The sequence below is a fragment of the Pochonia chlamydosporia genome, chromosome 3 (genome assembly GCF_001653235.2).
Source record: "Pochonia chlamydosporia 170 chromosome 3, whole genome shotgun sequence".
NCBI classification, from domain to species: Eukaryota; Fungi; Ascomycota; class Sordariomycetes; order Hypocreales; family Clavicipitaceae; genus Pochonia; species Pochonia chlamydosporia.
The window spans coordinates 2,343,731-2,369,283 of record NC_035792.1 but is presented as its reverse complement, the minus strand read 5'-3'; the positions used below and the strand labels follow the sequence as shown (position 1 = coordinate 2,369,283).

General features: G+C 50.2%; 6 protein-coding genes across 6 annotated transcripts; 1 reads left to right on the top strand and 5 right to left on the bottom strand.

The window, feature by feature from the left end:
* Positions 1-1,190: 1,190 nt before the first annotated feature.
* VFPPC_04580 (IMP-specific 5'-nucleotidase 1) lies at positions 1,191-2,621 on the bottom strand (the record flags this gene model as incomplete). Its single annotated transcript, XM_018283916.1, has 2 exons — positions 1,191-1,975; positions 2,096-2,621. The coding sequence occupies 2 exons, from the start codon at positions 2,619-2,621 to the stop codon at positions 1,191-1,193; spliced, it is 1,311 nt and encodes a 436-aa protein (XP_018145188.1).
* A 2,085-nt stretch (positions 2,622-4,706) lies between these two features.
* Positions 4,707-8,756, bottom strand: VFPPC_04579 (nonsense-mediated mRNA decay protein; the record flags this gene model as incomplete). The annotated part of the gene is made up of 9 exons (XM_018283915.1): positions 4,707-4,888; positions 4,981-5,104; positions 5,170-5,348; positions 5,416-6,093; positions 6,160-7,343; positions 7,409-7,593; positions 7,682-8,148; positions 8,238-8,316; positions 8,667-8,756. The coding sequence occupies 9 exons, from the start codon at positions 8,754-8,756 to the stop codon at positions 4,707-4,709; spliced, it is 3,168 nt and encodes a 1,055-aa protein (XP_018145187.1).
* A 5,852-nt stretch (positions 8,757-14,608) lies between these two features.
* VFPPC_17713 (hypothetical protein) lies at positions 14,609-15,205 on the top strand (the record flags this gene model as incomplete). The annotated part of the gene is made up of 1 exon (XM_022429402.1): positions 14,609-15,205. One exon carries the CDS (start codon positions 14,609-14,611, stop codon positions 15,203-15,205), a length of 597 nt encoding a protein of 198 aa, XP_022285560.1.
* Positions 15,206-16,566: 1,361 nt separating this feature from the next.
* Positions 16,567-16,959, bottom strand: VFPPC_17714 (hypothetical protein; the record flags this gene model as incomplete). The annotated part of the gene is made up of 1 exon (XM_022429403.1): positions 16,567-16,959. The coding sequence occupies one exon, from the start codon at positions 16,957-16,959 to the stop codon at positions 16,567-16,569; it is 393 nt and encodes a 130-aa protein (XP_022285559.1).
* A 446-nt stretch (positions 16,960-17,405) lies between these two features.
* Positions 17,406-18,597, bottom strand: VFPPC_13663 (transcription factor RfeG; the record flags this gene model as incomplete). Its single annotated transcript, XM_018291437.1, has 3 exons — positions 17,406-18,164; positions 18,261-18,323; positions 18,436-18,597. The coding sequence occupies 3 exons, from the start codon at positions 18,595-18,597 to the stop codon at positions 17,406-17,408; spliced, it is 984 nt and encodes a 327-aa protein (XP_018145186.1).
* A 4,180-nt stretch (positions 18,598-22,777) lies between these two features.
* Positions 22,778-24,791, bottom strand: VFPPC_04578 (sister chromatid cohesion protein (Eso1); the record flags this gene model as incomplete). Its single annotated transcript, XM_018283914.1, has 2 exons — positions 22,778-24,521; positions 24,574-24,791. The coding sequence occupies 2 exons, from the start codon at positions 24,789-24,791 to the stop codon at positions 22,778-22,780; spliced, it is 1,962 nt and encodes a 653-aa protein (XP_018145185.1).
* Positions 24,792-25,553: the final 762 nt, after the last annotated feature.

Below are 25,553 nucleotides of genomic sequence, written 5' to 3'. Positions count from 1 at the left end.
CCTCAGCTCCCACTACAACGTGGTGTGAGCCTGCACTTTGACCACGGGGCATTTCATGTTCAATTGCCCGCCGCAGCCGCTGTTATGATCTCTGGTACTGTCTGGCACTCTCTGGTAACTACCTACCTAGGTAGGTAGTGTACTCTACCGTTGCAGTCTGGTCCGGGTCTGCGTCTAGTCTTCCGGCAATTGCTGTGCACATTAGTCGATATTTTTCATATTGATGTGGTGGGCAGCATGGTTGGGAGGCTCACCGCTGAAACAAAATATACATCTCACACAGCTGAACTTGAAAATTGCAGCGAAGAATATTAAATTTCCATCTTTAGCCTTGCACATCATGACATTTTGGGACAAATGTCAGCACGCCATCTTGTCATTGCCTGCTTTTGTCCAGTTTGGCGTCATGTGTCCGCCCCTGCCCCTACGCGGAACTTTGGCTTGATGCTGCAACACGTTGCGCATGTCTCGGGGAATGTGTCGTCTTGTACGGAGTATTGACCTGAGGAGTTGTGACCTGTAACTCGGATACCGGCAACGATGGGGGCCATGAATTGATTTGTTGTCGACAAAATCCCATTTGATCAAGGAAGATCCGTGTTCACGGGCGTTGGTCTGGTCGATCGCGCCATTGGGGTAGTCGGTACTTGCACCGAGATGGGGCAATGTACCAGTTGAGACTGCTCTCCATGCAGGGACAATAGGCACTGTACTGTGTGCAATCCATCACACTCCCGGACTGGGTGTGAAAATTGAAAGAGGTGTGAGATTTGAGTTGCTGTTTTTTTGTCCTTTTTTTTTTCCAAAAGGAGGAGAAATGTGACAGCAAGAAAGAACACACAAAAGGTTCCTGCATGATTCAAGAAGGCTTGATTTGGGCAGGTGCATCCCTTGCCACTGCCATTACTATACCACGGATTCTGTTCCATACGAATGAAGATGGCGGGTTTCAAACTGGGTACAATACAGCACATATTGTCAAAGAACATCACCACCCGTTCTTGGTATAATCAACCTGTTAAATTGCCATGGCCCGTTCAAAAGATGCCAATTCAAAAGTAAGATGCTGGTGATATCATCATGTTGAAATAACTCCATCCATAACCCAGTCGCGCACACCCATGCCTTGAAATGCCGTCCAGATGATAAATATACAACGACATAAATACAACAATGCGAAAATAATCCAATCATGATAACTTCTTCTGCATCAGGTCCGCCAGCTCGTCCAAAAGCTCCACCGTCTCCGCGGGACTGGCAATCCAAGCCGTTGTGCCCACGCTGCGAGCCTTGAAGTCGTTGGATCCTGCGCTCAAAAACTGATCTCCAACGTGAAGTGTGTTCTCACCCCTGATGGCGGTGCCCTGACGACCAAACCACTGCTGGCAAACCGTCACGCCCCAGCTCTTGTCTCCAATATCCACAAAGACATCTCGGCCGCCGTTGAAGGCGCAGAAGGGAACACCCTTGCGCCCTGTGCCTGATGACGACCTGCCAGCAGCTTGTGACTGCGAACCAAGGTGGCTAAGCTCCAGTATCCTCTGTACCACCAGCACTGTCTCCTCGAGGCTCTCGCGTGCGATTCGAATATGAGGTTCCGAAGGAATGATGCCAACCGCACGATCCTTGCGCACAATAGTGGCTGGAAGATTCATTGTACGAACGCAGTCCTTCAATGCTGATTCCGCCACGTCCAAGAGAGCAGCGATGTCTGCGTCGGACCAAGTTGCCATTTCTGGAGTGAGCCACTGTGCCCGAGGAACTGGTGCCAAACGGTGAGGCGAAGACGGTTCGTATGTAAAGAGGTAGTTGGCTTCGCCGCCCATAATAACAAGGCTTCGCTTCTGAGTTTCGTCCAAGTCGGGAGAGGCCGCGATGGCATCTAACAGACCATGGAGACGGTCATAGTATCGATCAGCGGTAGTATAGCCGGCAGCCGTTACAATGCCAATCTTGATGTTCTTGCGTAGCAAATCTATCTCCCAAGAATTGTGTCAGTGACCTCAGCTCTTCCCTTCTAGATGAACTTGAGAACCTCTTTGTACACCTCAGTGACAAAATGGAACCCTGGATACGATGGAGGGAGAAAACGTACCAAGAAGTCGAGGGATAATGGGGCTCGACGGCTCCAAGCTTTCTCCATCGTCGTACAAAGTCACATCACCATCAAATGTAGCAAGCTGCAAGGCGCCGCCAGTTACAGCCATGACTTGTGCCGAGTTCAGCACCAGACGCACATCGTTGAATGACGGGGCGACATATCGTCTAGACGAGATGTATCGTTTGCGATCCTGGTATTTGAAGGCAGCCTCCAAGGGCAATCTCGTAAAGAATGGTCCAGCTGTTGGGACCAACATGCCTAGTTTTGATGGCATGGGAGATATGATCGCGGCTATAGTGCCATCTGGCCCTTGTATTTGGCTTTGGTTCTGCTTTTGTCGCAGTACTGGATAGGCGATGAGGTCAGTAACTACACTCGGCGCCTCAAACGACGGGATAGGTCTATGTCCGTTGGGATCATGGGTTGGCGAGCAGTGAGATTGGAACATACTATGATCATCAATCATCATCTCAACATCACGCATGATTTCTGCGTATCGCCGGTGAGCCTCTTCGGCCATTTTAGCAACGCTGGCATCATCACCGAGCACCCCTGTTGGCTGTGAGTAAAGCACAAAAGGCACCGCAAGAAGCCCCTTGACCCATTCTGTGTTTGACCCGTTAGCATGTAGACTTTATATTAAGAATATATATGAACTACATCTGTGGCGGCAGTTTTGATGGTGAAAAGAAGAATTGATGGCCAATAGCGTGAATAGGAAAAGAAGAATGCCTTCATTGGTGTCGATGAAAACATTGAAACACAGGGGCAAATATCACCATCTGACAGACTGTTCGGGAAAGGCTGGCATTCCATTCGCAACGCTCATTAAAAACATCAAACAACACATGCAAAAACGATCAAACCGCGTATTAGAAATGCTTACCTATGAACTGGTCTCGTCGATGCGTCTTCAGGGCATCTGTGGCACAGTCAGTATTTGTATATGTAGTCTCTGGCTGAACCAGCAAGGGATGCAGCCCCCTGTCAAATAAGTACCAGGCTCAAGTGCCAGCCAGATTGGTAGAATCCATGTTAAAACTGGAATAGGATGAGCTCACATTCAACACGATATCTGGTCGTCATTCTGAACGAGAAGCACAAGGAAGGGCTGTCCGCTCCGTCAAGTTATCAAACGTCTGGGAGTAGAGGCGGAAGGACGAGACAATAAGACACGAGACAAGCTTCAATTACCGCCGCCCAAAATGGGACAAGAGGGATCAACAGCGGAAGCTAGACTTCAAATGGCTTCTCGGTCACCTCCAAGGTCAGTCCAGGAAGAAAAGTAACCTCAGAGAAACTTCAATGGTGGCAGGTGAAAGGGGGGAGGGAAACGAACGGTGAGTCGTCCGGTACTTTATTTGGAGGAGATGGAGCTGGGGGGGATGGTCAAGCGGTCGGGGTTCCTCCTTCCTCATCGTCGTTTCGAAGCTCAAGGTGTCAAAGGCGGAGGTGGAGAAGTCATCAGGGCCAGGCAGGTCCAACCAAGTCGGGTCCAACAGCCTACAAGTTGGCCCAATTTGGCTGTGGGGCATGCGGCACTCGCCGGTGCACGAACAAAGTGCGTCTCGTTTCGGTGACGCCCGACTCACCTGCCTACACCAAACCAGCCTTGGTACGCAGGAAGATAGAGTCCGTATCTGGCATCACAAATGTGTCATGTTTCGTACATTGTACATTCCAATACAGCACAGCCCAATCGTTGGCAATGACTGCCCGTCGAGTAATCTGCTCTCTGGACCTGATCCTGGACCTGGACCTGGACCCTTCGTTCCTGGACAGCCCAAGATCTACGGGCCGGACCTTGTACCTTGCCTGGACCATTCCACCTGATAAACTCTCCCATCACCCATCACCCATCACCCATCACCCATCGCCCATCGCCCATCGCCCATCGCCCATCGCCCATCGCCCATCGCCCAACGCTCATTACTCACCCCTCGGCTCTGCCTCCAGCTCCTGTGCTTGAAAATACGGAATTGTTTATTTCGCTGTTGATGCTCTTCTAACAGTTCTTTCCTATACTACCTTTGACCACCTCTCAACACTGCTACAGCTGAGGGTTATTGCCTCTCGTCAGGCATAGCGTGACTATACTTGAACATATTTCCCATCAGCTAGACATCACCAACTCAATTGCTCGGCAGCTGCGACTCTAAAACATCCATTCACCATACAGTATGACGCCACAATTGATCCTTTGTTCTTCTTGATTTTTTTCTTCTTTTTTTCCTTCTTGGCTTTGTCTTCTTTAGCCTTAGCCGTGTGAGGAAGAGACTGCTGGATGGGCATCAGGAAGCGGCCAACAACAATAATGCTGTGGTGTAGCCGTCCGGTAGGCATCAAGAAGCTATTCTCATGGCCCGTCGACCATATCATTTTGCCCAAGCTTCAACCGTGAGCTTCTCTCCAAACCCCTCATATCGGCAGTGTGAACCATTCTCCCTCGAGAGTTGGCCCGCTAACACTATATCCCGTCGAAAAAATGCTTTTCATACCCTTTTTCAAACTCCTTTCCGTCATACAAGCGTAAGACACGGCGGTGTAGCGCGAAGACAACTCCGTACAGTTGCCACATGGACAACCCTTCACATTCATTCCTTCATTAGCTTGCTGGAGCACCAGTAGCCGCGCGCGCATTTTGCTCCTGCAACAGTCGCAGTTGTGACTCGTAATCGGCAAGCATCTCATCAGCCTTCGCCATGATGGTCTGAAGCACATTTTGCTCCTCAGCCGAAAGATGTCCAGCGAGGTTGTTATAGAATTGAGGTTGTTCTTGTTGCATTTCTGAAAAAAAAAAAAAAAAAAAGGACTGTTAGCGATCCAGCGTCTTCGACATTGATATATACGGGCGGGTTGACGCGTGGCCGAAAACTTACTTAGAAGAGTATTCTTGAAAAGCGAATACGGTTCGACCTTGTCAAGAGGGGAGTCTAGCAGAACACTGTCCTCGCCCAACTCGTCGTCGTCGACGTCTTCGATGGCTCGGCTATACTTTTGGGCCTATGAAAACGGTATTAGCTTGCAGTTTGCAAAAGATGGAGCCTTCACGTTGAGCTGCCACGAACCTCATCGTTCAAAAATTCGAGATATGCCTTGCTCTCATCCTTTGATTCCAGAGGCTCTTCCTCATTAGTTTCTTCCTCCTCGCCATTCCAGTTGGCTTCACTTTCGTCCCATTCATCCTCATCGCCATAGTCGTAGCTCGTCTCAAGGTGGAAATCGTCGCGCAAGGCTTCTTCGCGATCTATCATCATGTTAGCCAAACAGTTCGCAATTTTTGAGCCTCTTCGCACACATGGAGCGCCACATACTCTTCAAGGCATTTGGCAGAGTTCGGAACAACTCCGTAATGCCCTGCAGTAACCTAGGCCAACCGACAGACACACTTGCAGGCACTTGTTCGTGATTAACGCCAAGCAGAGCGGAGATGGCGACGATACAGAGCTTCTTATCATGCACCCGGCTGAAGGATGTCATGCTGCCAAACCACAAGCTAAAGAAACGATTTGTCCAACCCTTATTCTCGAGCACCTGCAAGGTTAGCAATGGATTATAGTGAATCGCGTTGATGACCATTTCCATGAGGTGAATCTTGTAGCTCTTGATCTTCACTTCCTGGGTTGCCAGAATATTCATAGCCATATTGATGAAGCCTTCAATGCAGCTATCAATGTGACCCTTGAGACTGAGCATCATGGCCTCCGCAAGCTTGCAGGCACAAATTCGCTCGACGCCGCCTTGGACCTGATCGGTGAACATGTCAGCGACCATCGAGTACAAGGCTTGTATGTACTCAGGATTCTGAATGAGCTCGGGCGTGCCATATTGAACAAAGTTGTCCAATGCCGGAAGCATGTCCTCCAAGTAGTACTCTGCGCCGGCTTTGAAGGTAGTGTGAATAAGCTCGAATGCTTGCCACATGTTGGGCGAGATACCCTTGGCAGCGAAAGTGCAACTGTCGATGATTTCAAAGACTTCATTGTACAGATCTAAAATTTGGTTAACTTTAATGTCATGTATGGGGACGGTATTCGTGCAGTTCCTAGTTCACTCACCATAAAGCTTGTTCTCCAGAGTGACCTTGATTACGGGCATGAGAACCGCCTCAATATGGAGAAGGACGTCGGGGGTGCTTTCCAGTGTGAGGATCAAAGTGCCAATTGTTTGCAATACACCAAGAGCAGTGATGCTCTTGTCGTCGTAGTCTGCGTACAGCTCGCCATCCTCTCCAGCTTTGCTCTCCTTCTCAAGAAGCTCACGAACGATGCGAAGGTAAGTATCTCGTAGTTGCTCGCACAGCGCGACAGCAAACGGGGTAAGTTCTGTGGCAAAGATTTCGACAAAGTCCTCCATAACATTGGCCAGCGCATCTATGTCCACCTCATTGGCCAATTTCAGAAGTTGCTGCATGATGGTTGGAATGCTCTGCTGCATGCTGGTGCGAATGACATCGTGTCTGATGAGAGGCTGCAACGCCAAGGCAGCAGTCACACGAACTGGGAGGGCGGGATCCGCCATACAATCCAGAATGTGTCGATAGATAGTCAACAGATTGTTCTGGTCCTGGAAGTTGAGCTGCTCAAATTTCTCAATGGTATCACAGGCACGAGCGCGGAGATAACCCTGGCTGCTTGTAAAATCAGGGAACACATATCGCACGAGAAAGTATTCAACCTGGTCAGCGATGGGGCTCTTCTTGCTCAGGATAACTGGTGCCAGAGTCGCAATCATACGCAGGGCACCCTCCTTGGCCATGTGGTTCTTCTTGTCATCAGCGGCTTGCTCATAATCGTTGACAACGGCGTTGACAAATTTAAGGATCTCGAATGTTTCTTTCCGGCGGTTTTTCGTAAGGTTCACAAGGAAATTTGTGGCGGCCACGTCAGGGGCAGATGCTTCTTCAAAGTAGTTGAGCTTGCGATGCAAGTATTCCTCGGGTTCATCGTCGAATTGCTCGGCATCTTCCTCAGAGAGGCACATGACGGGGAAGATGAAGTGGGTAACAAGGTTGGTGAGATGGGGTTTTAAGTGAGTCCAGATTTCCTTGGGGCGAACAGATTCGTCTAGAAATACGATAACGTAGGAGAGGCAAGGTCGGCTGAGCCAGGATGTCTTGGCCACCCATTTTTCAATTTCTTGGAGATAATGCTTGAGAATTTCAGGAGCGATTGTGCTGATGAAGTTCTTGGCGAATTCTGCAGCCTCGTCACCTTTTCCAGGGCTGGCCGGGTTTCCGTGCCTGCGGTCAAAGTTAGCACAAGACGGCGCTTCCGCAGATTGGGAGTGCGAGTCAAGAAAACGAACCGAATAAAGAGCCTATTCAGATTGAAGAAAGCCCACTTCTTGGCCTTCCACCAGTGGTGCTTCTCGCGATCGAACGAATCGCCCTGCATAGCATTGGGGGGTGCGACTTTTGACACTGTCTGCAAGAATACAGTGCACCATGCAATATTCACCTGTTGCTGTCGCAAGTAACTAGAAAGCTCGAGCTGCGGGTGGAGATGTCATTGGTCAGCCAACCAGTTATAGTGTTTGTTTCTCGCCTTTGCTTCTTCCAAGGCCCCGGGGTTTACTTACCCATGTTGCATGTTTATAAGATTTGAGGGCAAGGTGAAGCATCTCGCCGGCCTCGTCGCTTTCCTGATTCACGAGCTCGTTGCAGATGACAAGCAAGCGCGGGAAGCTGTTCTCGACAATGGTATCGAATTGTGCTCTGTCTTGGTTGTCGTGGGACTTGTACCTGAAGGCACGACATATTGCCAACAAGCACTGAAGTCCAGCGAGAACTGAACTGGGGGTATTGGTGTTTAACAGCTCAGTGGTGAAATCCATGAAACGCGGCCATCTGCTGGGGAAATCACACTGCAGAACGCGCTGAAGCACGGGAATAAGCTGCTGGCGCACAGAACCATCGGAGGCGGCCAGGACCGGGACCAAGCGGTCTCGGACGCGAGATTTTTCATCCTCGGGTATTATGAATTCGCCAGAATACTGTTCGGTCTGGTACCATGCGCGATTGACACGGTGCTTAATGTAAATAACAGCTGCAAAGATGAACCAAATCAGCGTACAGACTCGACAACATGACTGCAACCGCTTCCTCTCTAGATGAGAGGAGTGGAGGGCGACATACTCGATAGGCGCACGCTTGCATCCCGCTCGGATTGTAGAATATCGAACAGGGCATCGACGAAGCCGGGTTGCTCTTCGACCTAATCCAAGCAGGCCATTCATCAGCATTCAGATTCAAGACTTGATATATAGCAGAGGCCCCAGCGGCGCAGTGCAAGAAGTTGGCATATGCGGTTGCGAAGCCGACGATCATCATGAGAGGGAAGGTCAAGCCAGGCCAAGCTAAAAGCAGGGAGTTGTGGCACTGCTGCCGAACAAGTGCTTTGCCCCATGAATGTACAAGGCGACGGATAGGCAAGCAATGTTGTTCCTTTGGCAGATTACCCAGGCGGCTCGACGTAGACGTGGTTGTTGGTGGGCGGGCTCGGTAATGCAATGTATGTAATGCAATGAAGGGCATGGTAATCAATCAATGTTTGACTTCACGTACCTGCTTCAGCTGTAGCTCGGACCGTCGTCTGCTGTCGGCATCGGTGGACAAGCTGCCCAAGAGCAGGCCCCGAAGCGCAGCAGTATCCATATTGAGGCTCGAGGGCGCCAGAATTGAGCGCGGCCGAGACGAGTTGGAAGAAAATGTTGGCGAGGAATGTCTCGTGGGTGTGAGAACAGTGGTTCTGTTCTGGTCGGTCAGGGTCAAGGTCGAGGTCGAAGGTGCAGAAGAAGATGGCGGGGCATCTAAGGCTATCGTGGGCGGAGGAGCGACCAGACTGGAGCACCAGACTTGAGTGAGTGGGCTTGTCTCTCTGTCTCTGTCTGTCTGTGTTTGGTCTGGTCAGGTTTGGTGGGTTTAACTTGGGATTGGAAGTGGGTGTCTTGTCTGGCCTGGTTCTGGTGGGAGTGGACAAGTCGAGTCGGGCTGGTCTGGAGAAAGCGCCAGACACACAAGGCGGCTAACAAGGCGCAGAGCCGGGGGTTTCAAGCTTTGAGAACAAAGCTGAGCCGCTCACAGCGGGAAAAATTACAAGAGTCGATAAAAAAAAGAAAAAGGAAAGGGAGGGTATCAAGAGGCGAGTTGCTTGGGATGTGAGAGCACAGGCAAGACAGGCAAATGGCGGCTGGAGGCAAGACCCCAGGTAGATGTTGATCAAGGAGTCCACCAGACAAATCCACACACACGCACACACACAAAACTGTAAGATGCCCGAAGGGAGAGAAAAAAAAAAGGCGGGCGCGGGAGGCAAAAAAAAATAAAAGGAAAAAAGATTGGTGCTCCAAATGGACAAGCACCACCTACTGGCACATGGGAGCCAAACCAAAAGTGGGATGCATAATTGGGCTAGGCCCAGTTGACACTCGACACTGAACATTGAATGGTTGACATTGAAAGAACATCAAATTTGATTGAATGAAGATGGTGCTCCGACTCTGGCACCAGTATCAGCGGGCACCCACTTGGCGGGCATCCACTGATACCCTCCAGGACAGCCGTGCGGGCAGCCTCTGGCGCGTTGCTCACGCTCAAGTGCTCCCAGTGGCCCAAAGTGGTGCCCTCGAGTGGCTCCAGGGTCAGATCCTGGCCCACCACGACGACATTTGGACTTTTTTGGCTTCAATGCCCGTGCGTGCCTGCTAAAATATCTGGGTCAGGGTCTGGTGCAGATGCCAGACCAGACTTGATCGCTTTCGACAGATGCCTCTAGATTTTTTTTTTTTTTTTTTAAACCGCCCACTCATGTGAACGAGTTTGAGTATATCGCCGCTCGTAGGGGAGAGATGCTGCTGACAGCGTGAGAGGAACGGCTTGACCCATCACTGCTCCCAGACCAGACACTTGTCAGATACGGCCTCAGTGGCATTCAAGGTTCATATCAGGCAGGCAGGCCACAATAAATCCGTGGGTATCAAGTCAGGTCTTGTCAATCCACTTGAAAAGCATCTCCTCTGGCAGGTGCCACCAAAGCAAAAGACCAGACGTGCCTTCCACTCCCAGTTCAGCACAGCGCACCACCCCAAACTGCTGCAGAACTCAAGTGCTCCCAGTGTCCACTCCTTCCTCCACCATTAGATTGCAATGGGCCTGAACTTGGCGCCGTCCCACTCGACCCGACGGACAGACATCTGGTACGCACATACCTAGGTACACATACACCCACCCACAACAGACACCACATTCTCACATACTATTATCCCATGCTTTTATTCTATTTGGTATTTTGTTGCTTGCAGTGTTGAAGCACAGCATCAACGACACTCATCTGATAGGCAACACCATGCGCACATGCATGGGGGAAATATAGCCAGCCCACCTTTGCCCAACCGCCGCCCAACTCTCCACGCTGCGTAACAAGACCAAACATTGAAGTCCCAACTTCATTGCCATCATCCAAGGCTAAGTTTGCACAGTATTTTCAACAAACTTTGCGCTAGCGGCTATCCAGGTACAGCAACAGTACATATGCACATGCGATGCTCCAGATTTTCAGGCTTTGGATTGACAGTCTGTGGTCCAATGTATTTGAACATATCCAAGTATACACTAACAGAGCTCAATATTCCTCAGCACACAACGCGATATGCGATACCTTTTCCTGTTCAAATACTTCTGACCCCCCACTGGAATTGTCCACTCCATCAACCGCACAGAAGGATGTCACAGTTTCCTAAAATGCTCCATCCTACCAATCACTTCGAACGCAAACACTTCTTCAAACCGGAGTATCGCACACCCACTCAAGCCCTGGATTGTCTACTTCCGAAAGCTCAGGCCGAACAAGGTCGTGCTACCGTAGCCGCCGTCCCCAGCCTTCCATATGACATCCCGGTGGAGGAGGAGCGCTGGTGGCTGTATTGCAACTCATTCAATGTTGGTCCCTTGCCTACAGCCACGAGGCATGCTGACCGCCCTCCAGGGTCCATCTCAACTTTGAGACACCCACAAGATTTATCCCAACACCGACTAGAGTTAAGTACATTGCTGTCATTTCCCGAAGGCACCACATTGTCGTCTGGTGTCTTCCTGCACTTAGAGTTGGGCGTCCTGCTGCCTTTTCTGGACCAAGCGTGGGAGACCGACGATCTGGCCGTGATGACGGCAGCATCAACACCCATGCTGTCCACGGTTTTACACACAAGTGGAGGAAGTCTGCAGGTGATGCTGCAAACAACCATGAATGACATCCTTTGCTGTTACTCAAAAGTGGCACAAATCAATGCCAATTCGTCAGACCCAAATCATCTGCTGGTTCATGGCGCACAAGGCTAGTAAGTTGGATCTGTTGTTGACATGCCCTCATCACCCTGGGACCTCGTCAAAGTTCGATGTTCCCCTTGGCCATGTCTCAGCACCTCATTTGGTGAGTCACCAACCAAGTAGTCAGAAATGCTGGAGCTTCCTTGACAGCGTACAGCGTCTTCATCTTCACTGCTACTTGCGCTGGAGAGATTCCACTAAGCCAATTCTGCGCATCAAGGATTAGACCTCAAGTCAACATATGTTCACACAGCATCAAACACCTACCGTGGAAATATCGATTTGACACGATCTCTAAGGAGTATTGTCGGAGCGAATCTGTAGCCGAGTTTTATCTTCACCTTCCCAATCGCAGACCGATACCTAAGGCCTTGTGAGGCTGCTAGTCACACCTCAAGCAGGATCATCTATGATACCTCCGTCAGCCTCGACTCTGAAGACGTCCCATCTATCCCAAGGCGCCGTTCACCGCCTCCGTTACAAGAAATTCTCCTGCACACATTCTCAATTCCCATCTTCTAGTCCCTGCCACTATGTTACGATAAGATTTTTGCACTATCCACATCGGGTTTCGTAGCTTGTCATGACTTCCGTCTGCGTCAATATATATCGGAGAGTCGTTCCCATCAGAAGATGCAGGAGCCTGTCTCATGATGCAAATCCACCACCACACAGGGCATGCGATTTGCCTCCACCGGTCTGAAAGACGGCCACGGATGTCTTGATGGTACTTTTGACCGCATTACTCTCTCGGTATACGTGAGATTGCTTCGAATTCTTACTATGCTGTAAGCCTACTGCTTATGAATACAACCCTTCGCTGCACACATGAGATGTGAGAGGAAGAGGACGAATGTCAGTATCATTCTCTTCCAGTATTGTGTAAATATGACTGCCGTTTTCGTTCACATCCGAATGGCAGCAACTGTAGGTGCAACGGCGGAGACTGGCAGAGATTCCAGTTGTTTGCATCCTCGGCCCATTCGTACCCATGAGCTGGTAAAGAGAAGTTGCACAGTTACGAAATGCGAAAAGTTTCAGGCATTGGTCGAAAACCTCCACAAAGAGAAGATCCTGCTGGTCCCGCTCGTCGAGCCATGGTTCGCACATTGAGAAGTCGTCTGACGCGAGTGTACCAATTTCCCGCATCCCGTTCCAACTATGGGCCTGAACCTTCAGGTTGAACTTGCCATGACCTCAGCATGGCTAAGCCATATGTTGCCAGGCTTTATATCACAATAATCCCGCTCTCCCCTTCTTTCATGCTGAAAAGCTGGTTTTGAAATAGAGAATGGATCCAGATGTCCTTGTTTTACGACATCTGGCATCGACATGAAAGTGGTCAGCTTGACATAACAGACTGAAGTTGTTCCAATGGCTAGTCTTTGCCGTAAGCTTCAGGTATCAACCGCCATCAGTGATGATGAATTCCAGAATCAAATCTTTTCAAATGGTAAAAGGCACATAGTATAGTTCATCTTTCTAGACCCCATTAACATTTCTATCCCGGATAGAGTAAACACCACTTGCTCAAGATTGGGCACAGCTGTCAAGCTCGTAGCAATTCCATGTGACTGATTATCGGGACACAATGGGACAAAATCACATGGTTAGCTTAGTGTCGTGAGTCGCGAGTCTGGTAATGCTTGTCCACCACTGGGACATGGCAGCCTGCTTTGGAGACTGGCATATCGGCGGGCATCCGCGTGGCAAATGGAACACTTCCAGATCGAGATTGCGGCGACAAGTATGTGCATGCAGATATGATACATGTGCTTTGGCTCCGCCCCAGGTTTCTCCAGAATGCCAGTTTCGATCATCGAATATCCCGGGTCAGAAACATGCATAAGATGAAGGATCAGAGGTCCAGCCAAGATGATAAATGGCTCCAGGAACAGTCTAGCTTATTGTCTCATTCACCTGGGGTAAAACTTCCAAGGCGATGAATACTCCTGAGCCAAATATATTTCAATATATTTTAGTATACACCAACACAGCCAAATATATTTCAATATATTTTAGTACACACCAACACAGCTCAATATGCCTCAGCACACGACGCGATATGCGACATTTTGTAATGGATAAAACTACCAATATATTATATACTGACTAGGTCTATTGTGTTAAGAGTACAGGTCATGAGTCAAGTGGCTAGCCAAGGATGAAGTCATTGAACGACGTTCGCGCTCCCCTATGGATCACCCAGATACCCAACACTCCGGCCTATAAATCCCCATTCGACAAATTCCTACGACATTCATTCATCAATCCCAAGCATATGCCAGTGACCTACGAGACAAGACGTGCTATAGTCAACTTGCCTCCTACCGTAAAAGTCAAAAAGCCAAGTTCAGCAGCAGGTGATTCATTTGTTCCATGAGCTCATCTCATAATTAGGTTCACACCGTCGATAACTACCGCCCGCCTCCACCACCATCCATTCCATCTTAGGATCCAAACGCAACATACCATGATCAACGGACCAACTTCTCAATTCAGAATCATGGCCGTGGACCTCAAATATGGTACTTCCCGCGAGGCGTCATATTCCCTACACACGAGATTGCAGAGTATTGCTGGGGGGCTCTCCGCTAGAACGGACGGGACATCCAGTCTAACTTAACCACTTTGATAATCTGGGCGTTCTGCCAATCCATGTGTGCCGGTACGTGTGGAAATTACAAGCCTTACATCTTCTTATGCGGAAAGACCCTGTTTCTGTATCGAGGCGTTTGTGATCGGCAGCGGCTCGGGCCATGCGGTGACTGCCGAAGTGACTGACGCGACATATCAAGGTGTTGAATATTTTCAGTATGAATGGACGCAGAAATGGAACGAACGGTATGAATGCGAAAATTTCATCTTGTAGAGCTACTTCGGCGAAGCCTGGTGGTTCCTCGGACAGTCATCGCCACTGTATATCCTTTCCAATAAAGGAGTGCATCATGGCCGCACATTTTCATTCAAACATCATTTTGCATGTGAAGACTTTATTTCAGAATCTCTACTCCTTTTTGACTGGCCATTTTCATATATAAAGATTCGCCGTATCACCTATATTCGCTGCATTCCATCACTCACCAACCCATTGACAAGCAAACCCATCATCGAGCATCCCCATTTGCCAATCCTACACCGCAACCCAGTTGCCAATCCATCCATTCCCTCCATCAAGCAGCATGGCCATCATCGGAAATGAATACCGTTCAGCAATCTCTCCACCAACAGCCCCAGACCACAGTCTCCATATGGCCATCTATCGTCGTTACGGCCCCGTCTCAACTACTGCCCAAGATAACCGGTCTTCATCTCCATCTAATGCCACCATACCTCTGAAAACTAGACCATGTGCTGTCACGCCACGGTCCCGCATGCCAACAATCAAACGATACCCAGTTTTCCGACTCATATATGAGGGTGGTACTCGATCCATACACAAGCTATTCGTTCAGACTGCATCAGAAGGACCGGTTTGCGGACTATATCTGCAAGTTACTGGGACGCCCGAGACTGGCATGCGTTATTCCGAAGTACCTGGTGATGACCCAGAACGTGCGATGCCTGGCCCGTTGATTAGGAAGACCTGTATGGGATCCATCTCAGCCGATAGCTTGGATCGCTTTCGGGATATATGCCGGCGTGGACACCCCCAGAGACCGCCGCCTGGCCCTGATTGTCGGACATGCACGTGGCAACCAACGTGCCATTCGCAAGAATGGGTGCAAGACACCATTGACCTCAGTGTTGCTGATGGTATTTTGGACATTGGAAACTGAGCTTATTTCACTGCCGGGGTTGGATATGGGTAACCACACCGTGTACATCATCTCATCAATTAGAAGCACAAAACAGTATGAATTGAGCGTCTAAACAACATCTCCAAGAACTTTTATCCCCGCAGTCAGCATACGAAAAGTAGTCCTGACGATTCCATATACTTCCTCCTCCCCGAGAAGTCCGTGTCCAGCTCCCCTGATGAGATTGCCCCTAATGTCTTCATTCCGGAGCCTCCCAACCTACAACCGTACAAACTCTCCAGCACTTTGCAAACATTCCTTTGCCACCCAAAAGTGTTGTCCTAAGTATTCCAGAGATTCCACAATCAAATCGAAATATCCAGCGGAGTATGAGCATTGATCCTGTGGATGTTGGGTCCTGCAGATGCGGCTAGGTCCTAGAAGGTGGTGTACATTTCGATTTTTCGTCCGTGGAAAATTGCAAAAAAATGAAGACCGTATGAGGTGATACGCTCAGAGAAGGGACAGGGTATCGACACATTGACAATATTTTGGCCACCAGCCGGATGGATAGAATAAACTCTGGCCATAGAAATGTTGTCTCGGAAGGCACCACGATAAAGCAAATTGTTCAAAACAGCTAAACAGAAACTGCTTTTATGCGACGGTTGAACTTACAGCAGAAAAAAATTGCGAAATATTGGTTCAAGTGCCTGAATAAAGGGTACATTTCGTGCCTCAAGGCAGCGCCGCCAAGCAAGCGGGTTGAATATTTCATGCGCAAGATCCTGCAAGCCACACAAAAGCTCGGGTTGTTCTAGAAATATGACGGTGATGTCGAGAATGCATCTCATAATCCCAAAGTGGCAAGGCTCCAAATGATTCCAAAAGGTTCTGGTATTGCTGTGGTCCAAAATAGTCAAAAGCCATGGTCCAAAGGGCAAGATTCTTTCCAGATTCCGGTCAAAAGGGGGTTCCGTCCAGTAAAGACACAATCGACCAGGGAGAATTGGGCACATATAGTGGCATGTGTAAGTCGTTGTGGTAAATTATAATAACCGGAAATATCTAGCTGTTGTTAGCAGATCATCACTGTTAGTTCGTCTCAATGCAATGGACTCATTGGGCAACTCCACATGAAAAGATTCCGGGATACTTTGCGAATAGGAAATGGAAAAGGATCCTCTTGAAGACATCTGGCTAGTATATACAAACTCATTTTTAAACTTACCAAGCTGCCCGGACATTGCCTCAGCTTTGGCACACGAGAAACGCGGCGAGCATCCAGGACCACTTCGACCAGTCAAGCCAGGATAACGAAGTGAGGAGCAAGTCATAATCCAGTTATTAGGGTAACTCCACTAGAAGGACCGGATCCGGGCAGCAAGGTGACAAAAATATCAAAAGAACAACCACCGCCGACGATCAAGTGATCCGTCGACCCAACCTGCGCCATGAGTATTTGTGCGAAACATAAAAGCGACATCATTCATCCAGGGCTTTCCAAAGAGCCGAGCAAACAGAGAAAGACTAGAAATGCAGTAATCCACCCAACCAGTTTGAAAATAGGAAAAAGAAACGTATAAGTGATTCCGAGACCCCAAGGGCATGCGTATTCGAAGGCTAAGTGACAAAAGATGCGAAAGGCCAGCGGCCAGGGTGTCCGACGGTGTATCCCAAAGAGCAGACAAGTCCCCCTTTGATCCAGAAGTAAGGTCTGGCAAAGGACACCGAGTGACATTATCCAGGTGCCTTAGTCCGATGAGAGGCAAACTTGCTACTCTCAGAAGCATGGTGCGTAAAGAGTATATCCAGAGTTCAATCATCCGGAGGCATAGATTAATAAAAACAAAAGCGTGCCAGGCGCCGATCCAGGGAGTCAGAGTTCGAGTCCATGGGGTCCAGTCATTTAATAAACACGAGCAACAGAGAATCACAAGGATGGCCACCAAGAGTCGTACCACAAGTAGTTAGTCGTGCAAAAGCAAAATCCAAGAAGAGAATGGAAACGCCATCTCTTTTTGTGGGGGTTTATCGTCGAGGGTTTCGAATTTGTTGCCTGTCAGAATCCCGGTCACTACGACGAGTACTTGAGCCGGAGGGAGGTGTCTGGTTTCTTGCAGTAGGCACGGAAGCACGAGACTGGGGGGATTCATCATACTGTTGTCCTGGGACTGCATACCCTGAGGGCTGTTGCTGTTGCTGTGGTGGGACTGGGCCTGCTGGTGAAGCTAAAAAATTAGACGCGGGGCCGTTTTGGCGAGCTGGGCTCGCATGATCTCTGCTTTGACGCACCTCGACCATAGAATGGGTCATGGGGTTGCATAGCCGGATAGGAATGGCCGCCGGCTGTCGAAGGAGGAGGACCTTGGTTTTGATACTGATACTGAGGGGTTGGGTATCCGGGTTGAGGCGGTGGTGCCGTGGAATACACCGGTTGCTGGGGAGCAGCAGCAGAAGTTCCCATCCGGTTTGAATAAGGATCATTTGAACCAGTGTAGCCAGATTGGGGAAGATTGGCGCCAGTGCCAATGTATGGAGGATCTTGGGTTGGTTGATAGCCTGGACGCATCATTGAACCGGCTGGGACAGTAGCAAATCTTGGGTCCGGAGTAGGAGATTGTTGCGACTGTTGGAAGCCGGTATTAAAACCGCCGCCGTTGGAGGCACCATAGGCTTGTTGGGGGGCTTGTTGCTGGAATGTGTTAGAAGCACCAGAATACCCAGGAGTACCAGTTCCGGGATATCTTGGTCCATCGTAGGATTCCCGGGGATAAGCTTCTGACTGGAAAGGGGGTTCGGTTGGCCCATGGTGCTGACGGGACTGATGGGTCTCGGAGTAGCGGTATTGGACTGCGGGTGAGTTAGATGAAGGTCTCGCAGGAACGCCAGTGGCATCTCTCGAGGCATGGATACCTCCAGGGGTATTGCGCGAAGTTTGCGCACGCCTTTCACTATCCCAGCGCGCCGAATCGGCTTTCAAGTCTTCGATCATGGCCTGTATGGTGTATTAGTCTTGGTGTCTAGCGCTCCGTCTATAAATACGAGACGGCAAGTCCAAGGGGCCAAGAAAGCGGAAACGGTGGGAGCTCACGGTTGTCAGGTTTCTATAGGCGGTGATGTAGTATCCTTGGACGACTTGACCGGTTTGAGGATTCTACCAATCAACAATATTAGTGATCCAGGCTTCAGCAAGAGGGAGACAAGACGGGTCGAGCTTTGCGTTTGTTCTTGATTTCGTGATGCTCGGGCAAGCTGGGAATGCATACCTCATAATGACCTGGCCGCACCAAGGCATCATTGCCAAGGTAGCGGCAGATGTCAGCCGAGATGACCTCACGGTCGATGCCATCGCGCGGCACAAAGTATTCGTTTTGCCGAGTCGCGGCCGCCTGCGTCGACGCTCCCTGGTTACGGGGTTGCCTCGACATGGTGAAGGTGAGCGACGGAGGAAGTCGGTCGGAGGAGGTTGTCGTCGTCTTCAAAAGCAGCGAGGAGGGACGGAGGGGGGAGGAGGGGGTCCGGCGGGGAGGACGCGACACGGGGAAGATAAGACGTAGCCGAAGGATGAGGAGGAAGAGGGAGGAGAAAGCACGACGCAAATGTGAGGTAAGAAGAGGAGGAGGGAGAGGCTGTCAAATGCAAGGTTGGGGAGGTGAGAAAAGAAAATGCAAGGAAGATATGACGGGTGCTTGTTGGGTCAGCAGGCAGAGAAACCAGGCAAGAGTCGAGTCGAGGCCTGGGTCAGCGAGTCTGGTCAGAGAGTCCGGTCAGAGAGTCCTTTCTGGTCTGCCCGTCTGGGCAGGGCTGGCTGGGCCTGGGCTGGGCAGGAAGAATACATACCAAGGAACCGTGAAGTGGAGGAACACAAGAGCGTGAGACTTGAGTCTTGACCACACAGAGACAGACACAAGACCAGACACAGCCGGGCAAGTCTGGTCAGAGTCAAGTTGAACAGGCAGGGGGCAGGAGCGGGCAGAACCAGCAGGACGGGAGTGGCCAGGGCTGAGGCGGCGGGTGGCAACTGGCTAGGCCAACTTGCTGGGTGGTGGATGGTGGGTGAGTGTTCAAGTGGGTGGGTGGCAACGGGCGGCAGAGGGCCGTTCAATGTTGAATCCAGGCAAGCACCCAAGCACCGTCTGATCAACTCGCACCAGACCAGACCAGATCAGACCAGCTCAAACTTCAAGCTGGGCTGCAACGTCCTCCAAATGCTCATCAATCACTGGCCAAACTCTTGACCAAACAGGACACCACAAACTATGTCGTCTGGACAAGGATCTCTCTCGTCTTGCCCCCTCTGGCCCATGTGCCGTCGTGGATTGACTCGTGGATTGACTCCCCACGAGCTGATGCTGCCTAGTCAAGAGATCAACGAAACCAAACCCTTTCACCACATCAACAGCCAACCACGGTGACCGACAAAAAAAATTAAATGCCGGAATTTAAGCCAGCAAGGGCCACAACTGCCTGGTTCACTACGAGACCGGCGTGGAGGCGAAGACGAAATTGCTGGGCTGTGATGTTTCCACGTTGGGCACGATATTGGGCCGCCAAACAACAAGACCGGAAGAGCTTGACAGTTTATGACTGAGCGCAACTGAGCCTGTCGCGTTCGAACAGGACCAGACCTTCGCTGGCTTCTCAGCGAACACCAAACTAGACTCCGCCGTGAATCCACCTAAAACTCGGCGCTCGTGGGGAGACGGGATTCGTCCACCGGCCTCAGCGTCTGCTGGGTTGTCCAGATCAATGCAGTGCGGTGGAGCCAGGGCAAGAAGCAATGTATCCAACTGCTGGTGAATCCTGATCCAAACGTCTGCTGGATCTTTTGACGAGGATGGATGTAATAATACCGTAAGGCGGGCATATGTATGCCTCTATGTCCGCTTAGACGTATTTTCCTGCCGTCGACTATGCACTCAGTTCGTGCAGTAAGTACTCCGTATTCGCTACCTACAAAATAGACGAGTGCAGGTGCCACAAAGAATCCACTGATATCACAGAGCCTTATTACCCAGTTGAGGGATTCGAAGGTGCCAATGTTCCGGAGGTCTCTCCAATGGTCCTGCAACCTCGAAATCTGGATCTTGGGAACAAAGACCCGCCGAGACAATAACTTATGCCCAACAGAGAGACCAAGGAGACGTGGATGATCTGACTCGGTCCAGGATCTGCTCCTTTCTCGCCGCTGTGACTGGCTGGGGCTTGGGCTGGGTTGGGTTGGGCTGCAGTTCTGTGCTGCACACCTGCAACCTGCAGCAATGCAAGAGGGCAAGATAGCGTCAAGTGGCCGTGGCCCTGGCCTTGGTTTGCTTGGCTTTTGTTCGATGACCGTTTCTGACTCTGACTTTGCCTCAGGCCCTTGGTTGTTTTTTGTATTCTCAACACTGGTTGGTTCACCAATTTAACGGTGACTCGATTGGTTGGCGATCCGGGAGTTGCACAATCCAATGTTCCAGAGCTTTGTGGCTGGATGTCTCGTCATGTACTTTCCAGACCGAGACCCGTGGTAGGGATAGCTCCAAACCCGAACCAGCGCTTTCCTCTGGGATAAGTCCAGTTCACCGAGCCTATTCCTTCCATGCGACGTCCAACGGCAATTAGTCGTCCAGAGACAGCGTGACGCTGTGTATTTATCGAGTGTGATGGTGGAAAATGGCCCGGGCTGACCTTAAACGTATGACTGGAGGCGTGGGAAAACTTCCGACCACGGTTATAGGCCACCGGGTGATTTTGCGTCAGCAGGTCCAACGTAAAAGGAGCGAAATGCAAGGCACTTTGTCCTGTGTAACAGAGTTACCCGTGGAAGAGCACCCGGGATAATGCTGCATACAGATATTCGTATGTCGCGTGCGCGGTGATGGGGAACAAATGTTGTTCTACGTCGCCAAAATGTCTTGTTGCTTTGATTTGACGGGCATACCTTGAAATAGCCACATGAGATTCAATTTGCAACCTCGTGTTACAACAGCTGGGAACAGAGGACTCCGTCCTTTGTGTTTCTTTTCTTTCCTGTTGTTAACTTTGGCCAGCAATTGATATAGCAAAGATGGCATCCGAGAAACTGTGCAGGCCGTTGGGGACCACGGCTAGCGGATCTGAATGATTGTAGGCTCGGTGAAGCTATCACCGGTCTGTTGTCCAGTGTCCAGTGTCTCGTGTCCGGGCAGGAGAACCGCTGCGCTACAGCCAGGAGTCCAGGACACTGTCTCAAGGTCGGTCTAGGACACCTGTTGTGTAAGGCTAGGCGACGTGCAGTGTACAAATCCAAGATCGGCTGGCGTTTCCGACTCTTTGTCTCAGAAAAGCCGTGCTACCATGTACGGTGTCGTACAGTTTTCTTGAAGGAAATAGAACGGGGGTTACACAGGAATTCGCCACCTGTTGTGATATGATGTATGCTCTCAAGTCAGAGCTTGGTGGCAAGAAGGAGTACAATCATTACACATTCACAATGGAAATCCGTGCCGAGATAGACGATTTATACTAGAATTTTATTTCCATGCTGCGTGGAACAAACCCCATATCTTCACGGTGAGGTGCCAGATAATTTTGTTACGTGGTTGCGCCGGCGTTGTTCTCGTTGTTGGGTTTCGCAAATGCATGCATTTTGGACACAGTGGGGATATGTAAGCCTTCCCGACAGCTTGTGAGCGAAACAAAACAACCAAAAACAAATGTAGACTCCTTGAAAAACTATGCATTGTGCAGGCCACAGAAGCAAGACAACGTGTTCATCATGCTTCTCAAGTCTGTCGAGGTAGTCGCAGAGCCAGGTTGGAGCTTCTGAGAGTCATGGCAGGTACACCAGTGGCTGTATCGCCATCACCATCACCACCAGCATCCAGACGGCGCAGCCGCACCTTCTGGTTCCCATCAAGTCCCACAAAGTTTTGGCTAGTCTCGGGCCGCAGTTGGGTATCGACGCCTCACGCCAATCGGAGCCTAACACGCTTGAAGGGCTCGAGCTAGTCGTCGGTGATACTTATCGCGCAAACGGTTGATGCTGGAGATCCACCTAGACCAAATGTAGTCATCCAATGAGAAATCGCCAGAAGTGACCTCATCTACCAGTCATGGTTATGTGAGCCTTCATGGAAGAGCTAATTCCCAGCAGAAGGTCTGAAAACACCAAAAAGATGCATCTTGACTCTGCTCTCAGCCCAGCTGGCCATTAGCCTAGTCAAGCCAGGAGCCACCCCCGAGCAATAAATGCTTCCTAAGCGTCATTTGAGACGCAGGATAAGGGCTTACTTGGCCGTGAGGCTGCATTATTTGACCCTGATAATAGTGGCTTCATCACGCTGTTCAAGCGCAAGACCCTGTCTGCGGTTATCGTGTGGTCGAAACAAGTGTATCCTCTTCCTCGTCCTTTGAGACTGCATTTCAGGGCTGTGCTACCCGAAGCGTTGATATCCCAGCTTGTAAGAACGGTGAGAGCCTCCTGCCTGTGTCTTGAACCTGCTGACCACTCATCATCAGGTCATCCTGCGTTTGCTCCGGTCTGGGTAAACTCGGAATCATGATGAGGCACCCGGTCTCAAAGTATCCAGGCTGTCATGTACGGGAATTGGCCTGATCATACTGCAGCCCAATCCACCATGGGCATCATCCGAAATGGAGCTTTTTCTGCCCCGGTTCCAGCTTTCCTGCTCGGTTGCGTTTAGGTGCTGCACCTGATCCTTTCAGGACTGGGTTACGGGAAGATGATGGCTTTTGAGCGAGTGTGTGACTGCCACGTTCTTCCTCTTGCATGTCCTTGGCCATATGCCAGTCCTCGTGGCTCTGGAACTGTTCTGCATCAGCAGACGAATAATCACAACGAGGGCAGAGAAATCTGGTGATTTGGGCTTGGCTCCCTGCATCCTTTCTAGGGGCAGAAATGGCAGCTTCCTCTTGATTAACCGGTGTAGAAAGTGGTACGTCTTCGTCCATTTGGTCGACAACATCTTCACTATTGTTGGTAGCAACGAAAGCTTTCTCGTGGCTTTGGCCGTCCTTCGAGAAGAATCGGTGTATATCCCTTTCGCCTAACCGTGGCTTTTTACTCAATAGTCTTCCGGTTTCGACGGATCTCTTTTCCGGGGAACCGGACCTTGCAGGAGCGGCTTCCTCACCTCTGACCAAGAAAGCGCCAATGCCCATGTTGCCTTTAACGCCATCTTCAAATCCACCAACGCTGAGACTGAGATTTGCGCATGGCCAGACCTTGCCTTCAGCTATGATTTGACCAAGGAGATCCTTTGCCAGATGGAACAGAGCTTCTTCGTCAATGATTTTGCCAGGGGGAATGGGGCTTTGCTTGCTGCGAGTTTGTCCAGCATGCCGGTGATGCAGGTTAATAGTGCGTGGTCGCCGTCTGTTGTCCAAAACGCCCTCCTCCACCAATCGTGAGAAGATATCGCCGACAAAAATCCTTAGCCACTTTATGGCCTGCGTTTCGGTGTTAATACTGGGCCGGAAAGACTTGGCAGACAGCATAGATTTGATTTGCGTGCGAGTGTTGACCTCGCTGTTGTCGATACCCCGTAGTGTATTATGAAGCCACACGCCTGTCTCGTCGCCGAGCTTGGATTTCATTTGCTCCAATGAGACATCAAGAAGCTCCTTGACGCTTTCTGTATTAAACGCTGAGACAACTTGATCGCCGAGCTTACCGCCCAAATTCCGAATCTTGGCTACCTTGAAGTCTGCCAAAAATAGACGCACAGCACGACTCCGCACAACAGTTTGGCTGTTGGGCTTTTTGAAGCCGGAGCCCAACTTGCTCACCATTTTGTTGTTCGCTATGCCAGCGGAGCAGGTATAACCCAGCTTCTCGCGCACTTGTGCACGTACACCGCGAACAATTTCGGATCCAATGAGAATCGCAATGTCGTCCCAATCTGGGTCTTGGCTCTCTTGGTCCTCGTCCAAGTCGACCAAGGCATCGGCTTTCCAGTCCAATGCTGCTATAGGAGGTGGAGGGAGCCTCTCGGTGGGATCATCGTAGGGAGGCGGGTTGGATAGCTCAGGAAACCGCTCCAGGAGAATGGTGCGAATCTGGGCAGAGAGATCAATGAAGACTTCGTCGATGCTGGCTTTTTCCACTTTTTGCACGTTGGCAGGGAGAGTCTCTTTGATGACGGCCAGGATCTTTCTTGATTCCAATCTATATGGATCAAGTGACACCTTGTCAGTTGCGATGTTGGCAGCAGCATCATCACGATACGCCCACTTGTCGTCTCCTTCTCGCCATGTGGCAACATGTTGGGCAATCAGATCTGGACAAATTTTCTTGGCCTCGGTTATGTTGCAATGTCTACCGATACCCCAATCGCGTGCTGGATAATTTACAGCAATAAGTCCTTGCCTGATTTTATTGTCAATGCACGACCTCGGAAAAGCAGGCATCATTCACGTACCATTGTTGAACAGCGAGAGGTTTATCTTCGGCGACCCCCAATCTCACCATCTCACATTGCGCGTAAAATGCATCTAGGTCAATGTGTGCAATCACGCGAAGAGGATTTGACGTGTTGAATGATGCCAGCTGGCTCAGCTGACGATAGGTGAACTTTGATCGTGCTGCCGGTCGTTCATCTGGTGGCGACGAAACGCCGGGTAGCGACGAAGACGGCATTCGTTAGAATGAGCTTGAACGGGTGCCCGCGGCCATTTGGTTGCCTTACTGAAAGACAAGCCGGATAATCCGCGTTTGGTGACGGTTGCTGTTGACAGAACAAGGAGTGTTTGATGATGTTTGTTTGCACGTGAGGGACGAGAGACGTTCATTGTTTGCTGGTGAAGTTGATTGACTTGGCCCCCACTTCCATATCAGGGACCAGTTCCTTCCTTCTACCTTTCAACTTCAGCCTTTCGACTACGCTCCTGTTGCAAAGTGATATCTCTCCATTTGCGGATAATTTTTTCTTTAAACACAAGCTTACTTTATTTGTCTATGGTTCCTAAGGTCTTTCATTCTAAGCAATGGTATCTCTGGCTATTCGGTCAGCCGTTGTCTCGATGACGTCTTACTCCTACCTGTAATTCTCCAGGCGGGAATATTGCCCGGACAAAGGAGAGAATAGACGCAGGCAACGCAGGGCTCGCAGCAGTCAAATCAAGTCTCTTACAACTGCTATATTGAATATATCCTGGCTTGTCGTATATGACTGATGCTTGAGAGCACGTTTACAGGCAGGTTCATGTCGATCACCAGCCTCGGCAAATGTAACAGCACCACCTGAATTCTGAAATATCCGCAGGATAAAGAATGTTGCATTGTGAACTATTGATTCACCTAATAATACTGCAGCACATCTACAAAGTAGTTATCTTCGGAAGACGCCTGCAGATGCTCCGAGAACTCCTATATTCCCAGCTGTTGAACTATGACGGCCGG